The 14447-nt window shown below is 42.7% G+C and overlaps 1 protein-coding gene across 2 annotated transcripts in view; it reads left to right on the top strand.

Moving 5' to 3' along the window:
- AKNAD1 (AKNA domain containing 1) overlaps positions 1–14447 on the top strand; it is a 40683-nt gene that overhangs the window by 2820 nt on the left and 23416 nt on the right. The window contains exons 2-6 of one of the 2 annotated variants that reach the window (XM_025384689.1): positions 1272–2362; positions 4449–4488; positions 5124–5272; positions 5370–5432; positions 11122–11255. In XM_025384689.1, the coding sequence (XP_025240474.1) occupies positions 1272–2362; positions 4449–4488; positions 5124–5272; positions 5370–5432; positions 11122–11255 (1477 nt within the window). Of the gene's footprint in view, positions 1–1266; positions 2363–4448; positions 4489–5123; positions 5273–5369; positions 5433–11121; positions 11256–14447 lie in introns of both variants that reach the window. The other variant, XM_025384700.1, reaches the window with a different exon arrangement.

The following is a 14447-nucleotide window of genomic DNA, read 5'->3' as shown; positions in this document are numbered from 1 at the left end:
CTGGGCTGGTGCCCCAGGGGAGAGGGAACCTCAGTTACTCCACCTAAAACTTGAGATAATTTTACTATTTCTGAGGAATCATCCCAAAAGTTCACAAATCAGGAAGAGATATATGAATGGGTGCTTTGAATTTTGTTTAAAGAAGAGAAAATAGGACTCATACCAAATGGCAGCTGGTTTTACTCCAGCCATTTTCAGGAATATCCCCAAAGACTCTGGTACCGCCAGACTGCCGCGTGGGCTGTGGTGGCTGGCAGGGGTTCAGGGAAGGCAGCCTCTCTGACTAGGTTCCTGCCTGAGTCCAAATTAGAAAAGGGACATTTGGCTGCAGACTGGCCTCCAGGTGTCTGAAAGCCTATTTGTCCCTTGGTCACATTTCTTTTTTTTTTTTTTTTTTTTCTTTTTTTTGAGACAGAGTCTCTCTCTGTCACCCAGGCTGGAGTGCAGTGGCTTGATCTTGGCTCACTGCAACCTCTGCCTCCCAGATTCAAGCAATTCTCCTGCCTCAGCCTCCCGAGTAGCTGGGACTACAGGTGTGCGCCACTACACCCAACTAACTTTTTGTATTTTTAGTACAGACGGGGTTTCGCCATGGTAGCCAGGCTGGTCTTGAACTCCTGACCTCAGGTGATCCGCTTGCCTCGGCCTCCCAAAGCGCTGGGATTACAGGTGTGAGGCACCACCCCTGACCCTTTGGTCATATTTCTGTAAGTCCTTCTCTGCCCTTCTCAGACACGCAAGGGAAAGTCAGAAGGGGACCAGAAGGTCTAGAGGGACAGGTGAAAAAGCACCAGAATGGAGAAGATGGGTGTTACATGTGAGCTAGGCCGGCTTCCAGCGCCATACGGCTTAGAAGACTGTTAGTGACATGTGAACAAGGCGTGGCTCTGGTTCTTTTAACTAAAAAAAAAAATCAATCCTTTACTTGCATCCCAAGTTCCTACTTTGGGAGAATAAACTCCAAATACTATCTCCTAATGGAGGTTGATAAATATTTGGCCATTAATTAGACTCGTGTCTCTCTCAAAATTTAATAGATGAAAAATGTAACACTCTCCTTTTTTTTTTTTTCTCCCATTCCTTGCTTTGATACTACTGATTGTGTTAAGATAGTGTGGATTGAGGATGGGTCAGCTTGTGGCTGAGCTTTCTGCCTTCCTGTTTGTAACTGAATTTTTCTAATTAAAAAACATCCACTTTGTTCTGGCATAGTTGTATACATTATTCCAATATATTTAACAATGAGGCTGTTCTCATTTCACACAGAATAGCGCACAGTGAAGACAGTCAGGGAGAACCAGAGCTATTGTTACAACTGACAGCAGCCAGCTCAGGCGACAGAGGACGAGAGAGATCGGGCTGCACACACATGGATGAGGCTGACTTTTCAGAAGACACGACTTATAAGCAGGAGGATTTGCCTTATGATGGGGACCTCTCTCCGATTAAGATATGCAATGATTACAGTTTTACCTCAAAAAATGATGCCTTTGAAGTCTCAAGTCAAATTATTTTCATAGCAGATGACCCTCAAGAGAAGGCTATGCATAATGAGACTTGTGGAAATACAGCTATGACCATGCCCCTGGGTAAAACTACTGAAAATGCTGCCAACAAAAAAGATGAGAAAGAGAAACAATGCACTGCAGCTCTTCATATTCCAGCAAATGAAGGAGATGCTTCTAAGTCAAGCATTTCTGATATTTTACTTCATCATCTTTTCAAAGAGCCATTCTTACGAGGTCAAGGCATTGATTGCGAAACCCTCCCAGAGATCTCAAATGCCGACAGTTTTGAAGAGGAAGCTATTATTAAAAGTATTATTTCATGTTGTAATAAGAATTCTTGGCCAAAAGAACAAACCCCAGAACTCACTGACCAACTCAACCCCAAAAGGGATGGTGAAAACAGCAATAAACCTGGTTCTCCCACCATGACAGGAGAAAATACCTCTGATTTAGAAGAGACAGTGGCTGCTGGAGATAGCAGCCATCAAGAAAATGTAAATATTCTAACTAAAACCAAAGATCCAGGTGATAAACAAAACAGTTATCAAGGGCAAGCACCCCAGAAACAGCATACTGAAAAAGCAAGTTCGGGCAACAGGTTCAAATATGGCCAAGGTCAAGTTCATTACCAGCTCCCTGATTTCTCTAAGATTGCTCCCGAAGTGAAAAATCCTAAAAACAACATAATTAATAAACCACTTGCAATAGCTAAACAAGCCAGCTTTTCTTCTAAGTTGAGAGAGAAACCCGCGGTTGTGCAAGATATTTTAGAAACCACGCCTGAGTCAAACCGTGTTGAAAAACAACATCAAGAGCAGAAAGGGGAAATCACTGAACCTTCACAACAAATCCAGGTAAATGAAACGGTGTCCTGTAAATACATTAATTGGGATCACTGCTCGTCTCTTTCAGTGTGGGTTTTTGGAGGGTGAATAGAGCTTGGTTCTGGTTCCAAGGTTTCATTCAGCACCCTGGGTCACCCTGGGTGAGTGACGTGGCCACTCAGACTCTCAGGGTCCTCATGAGAAGCATCAGGGGCCATGCTAACAAACACATATAAGAGAATAAAATCCAAATTCCGCAAGCCAGAATTTGGCTCTCCTCACTTAAACTTAGCTGCCCTCCTTCAGGAGTCATCTGCAGTTGCCTGGCTGGTCCAGAACCTCTTCCCAGGCCCTGAGCTCTCTGACTTCCTGCCTTGCATGGCACATCCCATCTGGACTTACCAAAGACCTGCTTGTTTTCATGGCCTCCTTCAATTCTCCCTTGGGCCACATAACTTTTCAGGTCTCCCAAGTCACAATCTTTTCCACACTTGTTTGTTTAGTCCTTCCATCAGAGTGTGTATCTCAGCCTGCTTTGGATCATAATAGCAGAAGCATCTGCTTCCTTCACTAGATTCTAAGGCTCTGGAGGGCAGCAACCTTATCTTTGCCTTTCCATTGCAAAAAAGACACGAGGCTGGGCCTCGTGTCTTATGTACATTATGCCCTTAGTTCTTAATGCTAAGTTGAATGGAATTAAGATCGTTAGTAATGGATTTCAAGCTTGTTATCTTGGTAATCATTTGGTACAAAACTTTGTTAATGCTTAATTTATGCTATTTCCCCCTTTCCCTTACCCCATCTTCTCACACTCCCCCATCAACTTCCCAACATGCTGAGGCTCAGGATCTCATTGACTATTGAGGCCCAATAGTAAGGTAAATCCATATTAACTATCAAAATAAACATTTTAGTTCTCTGGCACTTTTCCTACAGTGCATGATCTGTCTTTTGAGCCTTATATGAAAGTGTCCTGGACTGAACTACACTGCCTGTTTCCATTTCCATTCTCTCTCTCTTTTTTTCTATAACCTAACCTTGGAAGTAATTTTTCTCTTTTCTTTTTTAAATTTCCATTTCCATTTTCATGCTTCAGCTCCCCTCTCTTTCAACTGAATGCTTTGGGGAGTTTGAGCATCCAAACCTGAGCCAACAGCCCACCTGGCCATGACTGGGATGCTCTCTAAGTCTGACAGAAACCTGCACCCCCGTGGTATTGGGAAGTGTCGGGGTTCCTTGTTCTGCTTGCAGGAGAACATCCTCGTTGTGTCCAGTTCTCAGTGCCCTGTGGTTAGCAGGAGCAGATGGATATCAGTCTCATCTCCCTCTGGTATGCGGGTTCAAGGTCAGGTATCTGATTTTTTCCAGTCCTGTCAATTCAGATTGGAGAATTGGACCCTGCAGGTTTCATATCCATCATACAGTTAGGATATCTAGAAAGACCATAGTCTATTTTGACCAACTGTCTGGCACTAGCATATTTCTGAGCTTTATCTGTTGGGAACAAAGGGAAGACCCCCCAAGGTGAATCACGCTGGAATTTAAACTGTTCAATTAGCCTGTGGTGGGCAGAAAACCATCACTGTCTTGACACACAGTTTGGAACTTAATACATCCTCTGTTATTCTCTAGAGTGTGGCTACCATGTGTTTTGTGTTAGTGAGAGCACCAGCAACAGAGCTGGTGACAAGACTAGCAATGGTCCCTACCCTTACGAAGCTTATGGTCTAGTTTTAGGAGAAACAGTTCAGCATTTCACATACTAGTATCAAACACAATGGTGATAACAAATAACATGTATTGTTAAATGCTTGCCACCTGCCTGATACTATGGTAGATATTTAACATTTCATCCTCATAACAACCACCTGAGGTAGGTTCACTTAATATCCCCATTTTCCTGCCAAGGAATTGCAGGCGTATAAGTGATGAGACAACTACTTGGGTTGCCCAGCAAGTAAGTGTCAGAGTGGAATTCAACCTTGGCATCATGGTCCCAGCTCTTCACTACAAACCTGGGCTGCCTCTACGATGACAGAACATGTTGGGTCATTCTGAATAGTGGTGTCATTGATCAATATCGACAGTAATGTTTTCTTACCCTTTAATTGTGCAGATGGAGCCCACAGTACATATCCACCAAGAACTTCTCACAGGTACTAATGTTTTAAAACTTCTTTGAGAGAGAGAGAGAGAGAGATATCTGTATATATATATACACACACACATATATACATATATATACAAACACATATGTATACATATATACACACATATGTATACATATATACACACATATGTATACATATATATACACACATATGTATACATATGTATATATGTATTTTGTGTTTTTTGTTTTTTGTCTTTTTGAGACAGGGTCTCACTCTGTCGCCCAGGCTGGAGTACAGCGGCACAATCTTGGCTCACTGCAGCCTCGACCTCTTGGGCTCAAATGATCCTCCCACCTCATCCTCCCGAGTAGCTGGGATTACAGGTGCATGCCACCACACTGAGATAATTTTTTTTTTTTTTGTAGAGTTGGGGTCTCACTTTGTTGCCGAGGGTGGTCTTGAACTCCTGGCTTCAAGTGATCCCCCTGCCTTGGCCTCCCAAAGTGCTGGGATTACAGGTGTGAGCCACTGTGCCTGGCCTAGATATATATTTTGAAAAAAAAAATTTTTTTAAATAGTAAGTTGTGGTGACTGCAACAACTTTCTGTTTTCAGTACTTAATAAAACTGTGATAAGCTGAGATGAATGGTAGCCCAAATGTATTCTTTCTTGTATAGGAATAGAATCTGAGGCAAGTCTCTCTAAGTTGTCACCAACCTCTCAGAAAGGAACTTCCTCAAGCTCTTCTTACATATTTCAGAAGATATCCCAAGGGAAACGGATGTGTCAGAAGTTAAAAGAACAGACTGATCAACTGAAGACTAAAGTAATACTTTTAAAGCTTGTTATAAACAATATCAGTAACCAAATTCATATATGAGACACCATGCCATTAATGAGAGACTGTAATTTTTTCACTGCAGGTACAAGAATTTTCCAAAAGAATAAAACAGGAGTCTCCTTATCATTTGCAAGACAAGAAGCTGGTAATGAATTTTATCCTGTTTTTAAAATCTTGATTAGAGAATTTGGCTTGGATAAAGACAAATAACTTTATAGTGCCATGTTTTCTCTACAGTGGCAGGAGTGGAAATGTTTTGCTAAAGATTAAACCATCTTTGTTTATGGGGGCTAAAAGAGCTTAGCATTCTGTTTCTCTCTCTATTTAGCCCTCTTTCCTTCTCAGGGGATCTATTACTTATGGCTGTTACTCCTTGCCAGTTACTCATAATTAATCTGACACCATGGGAGTTTCAAGAGGAGAACCTGTAATCAGTTATAAAGGGTGGGCCTGTCCACAGTTGATGGGTACTGGTGGATTCAGGTTATAAAAATTGCCATTGCGTGGAAATTAAATATGATTTTGAATACTCATAAAATCAACCTTGAAGCAATGTTTTTCAGATCAAAATCTTTTACTTTCACATCCTTGCTAGTTGCTGCATTGAATCAAACCATTAATTTACATCATCACCACAGCAGTCTTGTTGTCAGTGCCAGGATCATGGGAAGTGGGGTGTAGCAATGGGGTGAAAGGTAAGGCTGGGAGAACCAGAAATACGCTGACGTTGAAGATGTAGTTGAGGTCATCGGCTCATCAACAAGGGATAAGGTCAGAAGTTCTGATGTAGGCACAAGCAAGGTTTAGGAAGGGCTGTGCTTCAGAAACCCAGCAGCATGGACAAAAACCAGGGGATCCAAATGCTAAAAGACAAAGTTGATTATTTTCTCATTCATCATGTTAATTAAATCATTCATTCAACAAACATTTGTCAGGCATTTTGTATGTCCCAGACCCTGTACCAGGCACTAGGAATTCAAGATGAATAAACAATTCCTTTTTCAAGTGGCCTATAGTCTTTTAGGAACAGTGGACTGGTAAACAGGCAGCTAAAATGCAGCTGGAGAAATGTTACAGAGAATGCTATTGGCAGCCTGGAAGAGCCTCACCTTTGCCAGTGAAGGGACATTTGGAAGGCTTCCTGGAAGTCACTTTTGAGCTGGGTGTTGCAGGAGGAATAGGGATGAGCTTGGCAGAAGGAGATCAAGAAGTATTCTAGAAAAAGGAAACAGCAGGTGCAGCGGCACAGGGGTGAGGAAGCACTGCCAGCGTGAGGAACTGTGGGCACTGTGATTTACCATACGGCACTGGGGAGCATGTGATGACACAGGCGTGGGGGAGGAGATGGAACAGGTGGACAGGGGTACATCATGAAGGCCTTTAAGCCATGCCTGAGGCTGAGTAATTGGGCAACGTTGAAGCTTTTGTTTTGTTTGTTTGTTTTTGAGACAGGGTCTCATTCTGTCACCCATGCTAGAGTGCAGTGGCATAATCTCAGTTCACTGCAACCTCCACTCCCCAAGTTCAAGTGATTCTCCTGCCTCAGGCTCCCAAGTAGCTGGGGTTACAGGTGTGCGCCACCACGCCTGGCTAATTTTTGTATTTTTAGTAGAGATGGGGTTTCACCATGTTGGTTGGGCTGGTCTTGAACTGCTGGCTTCAGGGTGATCCACCTGCCTCAGTCTCCCACTGCCTCGGTCTCCCAAAGTGCTAGGATTACAGGCGTGAGCCACTGCGCCCAGCCGCATTGAAGGTTTTCAAGCTGACAAATGGGAAGCACCATGGGGGCAAGGCTGAAGGCACAGAGATTGGTTAGGAAGCCAGAATCCAGGTAACAAGTCAGGAGGGCCTGAACCAAAGCTGGCAATGAGGATGGAGATGGGGACAAATCTGGGAGTTTAGGGAAATGGTGGCAGATGGAAAGGGCTGAATAGAGCAAGGGAAGAGGCTTGGATGAGCTCCAAATTTCTGGCTTGGGTAACCAAGGTCAGGAATAAAAGTAGAGGATCCCATTTCAAACGGGTATGGAAGGCAAGCAGGAGGCAAGACATCAAGTTTAGTTTGGGGCATTTTGAGTTTGAGCTACCTTTGGGACATCTAAGTAGAGAGGTCCAGTAGGCAGTTAGACCACTGTTTGGATGAACAATGTAGATTTGGGGATAGTTGTGGGTTGACCCTGGAGTGGATGAGACGGGCCAGGCAAAATACACAGAGTGAGAAGTGAAGAGGGCCCAGGAGAGACTCCAGGGAAACGGCAGCTGGGGAGGAGCAGAGGCGAAGAAGCCAGGAGAAAAGAGGGTTTGCAGGAGAGGGGAGTGGGCTCAAATAAGAAGTGCATTGGATTTGGCAATCAAGAGGTTATAAGGGTCCTTGGCAAGCCTGGTTTTGAATGAAGTGGTGGATCTGGAAGCCAGATTGCAGGGATTATGAAAGAAACAACAGATAAACAAGATCTCCAGAAAGCTAGGATTTCAGGAATCGGAAGAACGCAGAATTTTAAAGGGCCGAGCAAAGCAGAGAGAACTGGTTCGGTCAGGAGCCTTCGGAAGCCTGGATGGGGGAGGTTTCTTCCTGACGTTATCGGGTATGCGGGGATCCCTGCTGACCCAGAGGAGAGTAAAGGTGGCTCCTGACAGTATCAGCCTGTGGTCTGGGACTTCCGGGCCCAGGTGGTTCAGTCTTGAAAGAAGCCAGACAGGGCGACAAGCAGCCGCCTCAGCCTGAGCAGCACCACGCAGCAGAAAGCATTTGGATTTTGGAGCGGGTGTCGCGCCCCTACTTATTGGTTACACAACTGTAGACATGTTACAGCATGTCTTCCCTTTCAGAGTTGTTATGAGAATTCAGTGAGGCACATTTCTGCCGAGAAAATTGTGCCCTAACTTCTGCAACATAACGCAATTTAAATTCCAAGATCCTGAATTATAATTCATGATTAGCTTTTATCTCTTTTCTCAGTACCCTCTTTCTCTTGAACACCTAATTCCCCCTCAGGGCCTCAGCTGCCATTTTCAGGCTTCCAGTTCCTAAATTCCTCGTCCTGACTTCTCATCTATAGTTCCAAATGTTTGTGTCTATCCTCACTTCGGATATCCCACCCTCACTGCAAACTCTACCTTGTCCAACATCGGTATCTTCGAGCCTGTTAGCCTTTCCAAATTCCTCAGTTTAGTCAGGTCTACCACATTCTTCTCACTTCCCAAGCTTAGAAACTCAAGCGTTGTCTGTGAGATTTACAGTGTCAGTGTTCTGGCAGGGACCAGATGGTTATTTAAATGGTGCAACCGAGGAGAGTTTAACAAAGGCATTATTTTACAACAGTGTGGGCAAGGCTAAGGGAAACGAATAAGGGATGGAAAAGCATCTCCTGGAAGGACCCGTGGGGAGCTGCCCTTTGACCTGAAGGGGCAGAGGAAAAGCAGGTCCTGGAGCCTAAAGAGAGCAGCTGTCACTGTGGGACTAGCTGACAAGCCCTGTGGCTTTTGGTGGAGGGACAGAGTCAACTCCATGACGGCACAGGGAGGAAGAAAATTCTCCCATCTCATCCTCCAACACCTCTCTCCTGCTGTTGCCTTCCATTGACTAAAACCAACCAAAGCCAGGGCCCAGGGGAGCCTGTGGTGCAGTCCATGAAAGGTCAGCACAGAGAAAGACAGAGGATGAACCTGGGGAGAAATGTAAAACATCTGCCACACCTGCTGTTTTTTATACACCCTTTAGCCAATATGTTTCCAAACTCTTGTTTATTCATTTTTAATATTAATAAGAATTGGCTGGGAGTGGTGGCTCCAGCCTGTAATCCCAGCACTTTGGGAGGCCAAGGCAGGTGGATCACCTGAGGTCAGAAGTTTGGGACTAGCCTGGCCAACATGGTGAAACCCCATCTCTACTAAAAATACAAAAATTAGCCGGGAATGGTGGTGCGTGTCTGTAATCTCAGTTACTTGGGAGGCTGAGGCAGGAGAATTGCCTGAACCTGGGAGGCAGAGGTTACAGTGAGCCAAGATCGCTCCACTGTACTCCAGCCTGGGTGACAGAGCGAGAGACTCTGTCTTAAGTAAAAAAAAATAAGAAGAAGAATTAATAATCTGTCAAGTATGTACTATAGTCCTGGCACAATGCACATGATCTCATTTAGTTTTTATAATATGAGGCAAGGAGTATTACCTTAATTTTACAGATGTAGAAACTGAAGCTTAGAGAGTTCAAGTTTACTTCATACAATGAGTAAGTGAGAGTCTGAACTTGAACCCAGTTGTGTGTGATCCTATAGCCTCACTGAGCTATGTTTCTGTCCTGGGCAACCTCTCCCCAGTTCACCCCTTCCTCTCCATTTCGTGGGTACTGCCTGGTCCAGGCCCTCCAGAGCATCCTTTATGCCTGATTTAAGTTGCACTCCTTCCACTGGGCCTTGGCAAAGGTCTCTCTCTCTATCTATATATACATATATAGGTATGTGCTCCAGAGCTCTGGTTTTGGTATGTATGTAAAATATATATAAAATATGTATATTATAGATAATATACTATATATTTAGTATATATTATTATATTATATAGATAATATATTATCTATATAATATACTATCTATTTATTATATATTATATTATATAATTAAATTATATATAATTATATTATATAAAATATATTATATAATATATATTATATTATATATTATCTATATAACATATATAATACATATTATCTATATATATTATATATATAAAAAATAGAGAGAGAGAGAGAGGGAGTCTTGCTCTGTTGCCCAGGCTGGAGTGCAGTGGCACAATCTCGGCTCACTGCAACCTCTGCCTCCCGGGCTCAAGTGATTTTCGTGCCTCAACCTCCCGGATAGCTGGGATTACAGGCATGCACCACCATGCCCGGATCATTTTTGTATTTTTAATAGGATGGGGTTTCACCATGTTGGTCAGGCTGGTCTGAACTACTGACCTAAAGTGATCTGCCCACCTCAGCCTCCCAAAGTGCTGGGATTATAGGCATGAACCACTGTGCCCGGCCTTTGGCTAAGTACTCTAAGCCACAGTCTCTTTTCTCAATGGAACAACATCTCTGAGACCAGGAACTGTGCCTGATGCAATTTTCCAATCTCACACTTCTAGCCCAGGGCCAGACATAGGCAGTGCTCAGGGAATGTTTAGTGACTGGGGATGTGGGACTGAAGCCTCCATACATCTTCAACATGCCCCTAACCCGCAGAGTTTAAACATTTGTCTGCCTGAGGCTGCACGTGGTGATGTCTGGAGACCCATTCACAGCTCTGGCTAAATCTTCCTGCTGTTCCTTCCCCATCTCATCCTCCAACTCCCCATAGACTGAAATCCAGGCCATGTAACTCCAGTTCCTTTTTAAGATCTGTGTGCCCTCAGACATACTGCTAGAGCTCCAATTTCCTCCTTTGTAAAACTGGGAAAATAAAATATACTTTACCACATTTACAACATTGATGTGTTGATTAAATAAGATGAGGAATGGAAAAATGCTTTGTAAGTAAAAACCATTCTGCAAATATACAGGATTATGAATGTCCCACTAAGGAAGGCCAGAGGCTTCTGAGTGGGTTCTGAGAGAGAAATCAGAAGTAATTGTATTTTTGAGCTATATGCTGTGAGGGTTTGTGAATGCTGAGATGACCCTGGGGTTTGTCTGTAGTTTAGATGTCAGATTCCGAGACAAAAAAATTCATGCTGCTGGGAGAAGGATGGCAGCTTCATTTTGACACTACTGTAGGGTACGGCTGCTTTGTGTTTTTGGGAAAACAGTTACACACACAGACTTGCATGTGAATGATTCCAGTGACTTCACCGCTGCAGGTCCTGGAGAAACTGCAGGGACACCTTGAACTGCTGGAGCAGAACTTTCTGGCCACCAAGGACAAGCATCTGACTTTGCAGCAGCAAGTCCACAAGCACGAATCAACAATTGTCGGTGACTTTGATCCAGAAAGGTCAGGTTTAAACCAACTGTGTAAGGTGGAGGGGTCAAAGGTGATCTCCTTCAGGTGGGATTCTGATGTGGCTGCTGGTTTAGTGCTTGGAGAGTCACTGGTCTAGGGTCAGCAAAAACTGTGTCACCAATGAACAAAGTGTCACCCCATGCCACAGACAGCATGGAGGACCTGTTGAGTGTAAGGTACTGTGCTGGACATTGACTCAGATGGAACACCCAAAATGAACAAATGCTTCCTGGGGCAGAGGCATTGTACCAAAATTTTGCAATTTGTTGGATATCATTATAATTGGTTTGGAGACCCAGAGGAGCCTAAGAAAACCCTAGAAAGGCTCACATGATAACCACAGAGGGCCCTCTTCTCAAGTTCCTCCTCTCCTCTCCCTCTCAGCTTTTCCCTTTCTTATCTATCTCTCCCCACACCTGCCTTTATTGTCCTTGCCTGGTTCTCTCTTCTGTCCCCCTCTTTCCCCTTCTCTTTCCCATTCATTGATAATTCCAAGGCACACTGGGCAGGAGGGGGTCATTGTAAAGTTAATGGGTGTCAGGGTGAGGGACCTACAAATCCTGATAAAGGAAAAGTGTTAAAGCTTAAAGTTAAATGATTTCTGAGTTAATTCACATTAGAACCTTGAACACACACTCGAAACTGAAGTTTCTAACTGGTGGTTTTTATGACACTGTATTCTCCTCTCTTCATTCCAAATAATTTTAAGCTGTATTCCAGGACTCAAGGAGTGGATTCTTTCCCTATAATTTCCTGGTATAAATTAAAATAAACTATTTAGTAGGCTTAATATTTGTAAGTTCAGCCCTTTCTATTCATAGCATTTTAATATGGAATCATTGTTGCCAAATTTTTTAATGGTTTACATTTCAGCCCTAGCGTTCTGTGGTATTTTTTTCCCCAAGGTATGGCTTTACTTTTCCAAAATGAATGGAATCTCTGTCTACCTTTATTTCAATACTGAGTAATTAGACAGTAAGGATGAGGTTTTAATATTGATTTTTTCCCAAAGGCTTTTTTGGGGGGTAGGGGAAGAAAGAACTCCGCATGCTTCAGCTATTTAAAATTAATAGAGTAAGGATATTTATTTTCCAAAGAATCTCCTGTTTGGGCAGTCATTTTAAAGACAGACTTCTGTGCACATTAAGACCAAAGTTATTCAATGTCTTATTTATATCCTAGTTACAACCACACTGTGCCTGGCACGAGTATAAATAAAAAGAACTTCAACTGCAATTACATTCCATATATGGCAGAAGCTTTCAGCACAGGCAAGGGAGGGACCCAGCCTTTCCCAAATCTCAGCTAAAGTCACCTCAGGACAGGCAAAGACTCATCAGCTCCAGAATGGTCCTCTTGTTCTCAAATGGGCATAATGTGACAAGGAACAGAACCCTATACAACCCTTGGGTTCCTGATATGTCAAGAACCTTCTAAGTGTTGAATCCAAAGGCTAATGCAGAGGGCTTTCTGGAGGGGCAAGAATTCTGCAAATTCATTGACTAGTCCTTCGTTTACATCACCTGCTGTGCTCTCATTAAAGCCTTCTCATTATTACCTTTACAAGGTAATATGCAAAAATATTTGCTTGGATTTCATGCATCTTGCTTATCAGAATGTAGTCCAATAGTAATTTGATTCTTCCACATACTAACACCAGAAGCCAAGAATTCAAGAAATGAGGTTCCACCTTCATCAGCCACTTCTCCCTGAGAGTCTCAGCATGAAATCTTATCTTCCGCTTTATAGAAAAGATCACAACTTCCCTCAAAAATGTCTCTTCCATCTCCAAATCCCCATGTTTTCACCTCTTCTCCCTTCCTTAATTTGCTCTCCAGCCTCTCTAGCCACGATCCTTGAACCCATCCCTTTCTACTACCTTGAGGCGTTGCTCCATCATTTCATTTCTTTTATTATTATTATTATTTAGAGATGGAGTCTTGCTCTGTTGCCCTGGCTGGAGTGCAGTGGCATGATCTTGGCTCACTGCAACCTCTACCTCCCAGGTTCAAGTGATTCTCCTGCCTTAGCCTCCAGAGTGGCTGGGATTAAAGGTGCACACCACCATGCCTGACTAATTTTTTTGTATTTTTAGTAGAGACGAGGTTTCACCGGGTTGGCCGGGCTGGTCTTGAACTCCTAACCTCAAGTGATCCGCCCACCTCGGCCTCCCAAAGTGCTGGGATTACAGGCATGAGCCACCGTTCCCCAGGCTCATTTCTTTTAAACTTTCAGTCTCTCCTTATCCCCTGTTTCATTCTCTTCTGCCTGCAAAGTCACAACATATTTTCCTATATTTTATTCAATTATTACTTTTTTTTTCATGCTTAGATCTTTGTCCCACCACTTATTGGTTAGGGCAGCCTTTCCCCACTGTTTGAGAAAGCCCCTTATATCAGATACAAAACCTCCACGTGTATACAGAGCTGTTTCTATTCCATCCCATGGATCTATGTTTCTATTTCAACATTATCCACACAGTTTTAAATTATTATAGGTTAGTGTATATTTATGCTTTCTTTTTTCAAAAATTTTCTGTTAGCTATTCTTATACACTCCTCTTACTAATAAACTTTATAATCAGTTCACCAAGTTTCTTAATGAAATTTCATGAGGATTTTGCTTAGGATGGTATTGAATTTACAGGTTAGATTGGGAAGAACTGAAATCTTTGCAGTGAGTATTCCCATGTTTTCTTCATGCAGGTTTTACACATTTTTTTGTTAAGTTTATTACTAGCCATTTTACAGTTTTTCTGAGTATTGTTGACAGATGTTTTCTCTAATTGATATTATAGGAAATATTTCTATATTGTATATTTAACTTGTACTGGGCTACCTTATGCAATTCTCTTCTTAGTGTTTTGTTGATTTTTAATTGATTGTGCTCATTTTTAAGTATGACAATCCATAGCATCTGAAAATATTAAGAAGCTTTTTACTCTAGAATATTTGTATTGTACTTTCTTTTCTCTCCAACTCTTATATGTCTCATTTCTTTTTCTTTCTTTATTTCATTTGCTAGGTTTTCCAGAACAATAGTGAATAATTAATGCTAGTGACAGACAGCATTTTTTTTTTTTCAGACCAAGTCTCACTCTTGTCCAGGCTGGAATGCAGTGGCACAATCATAGCTCATTGCAACCTCAGACTCCTGGACTCCGGGATCCTCTCACCTCAGCCT

Source organism: Theropithecus gelada, chromosome 1 (assembly GCF_003255815.1).
Source record: "Theropithecus gelada isolate Dixy chromosome 1, Tgel_1.0, whole genome shotgun sequence".
In the NCBI taxonomy this organism is placed as follows: Eukaryota; Metazoa; Chordata; class Mammalia; order Primates; family Cercopithecidae; genus Theropithecus; species Theropithecus gelada.
The sequence above is the reverse complement of the archived record's forward strand: the minus strand, read 5'-3'. Positions and strand labels throughout refer to the sequence as shown.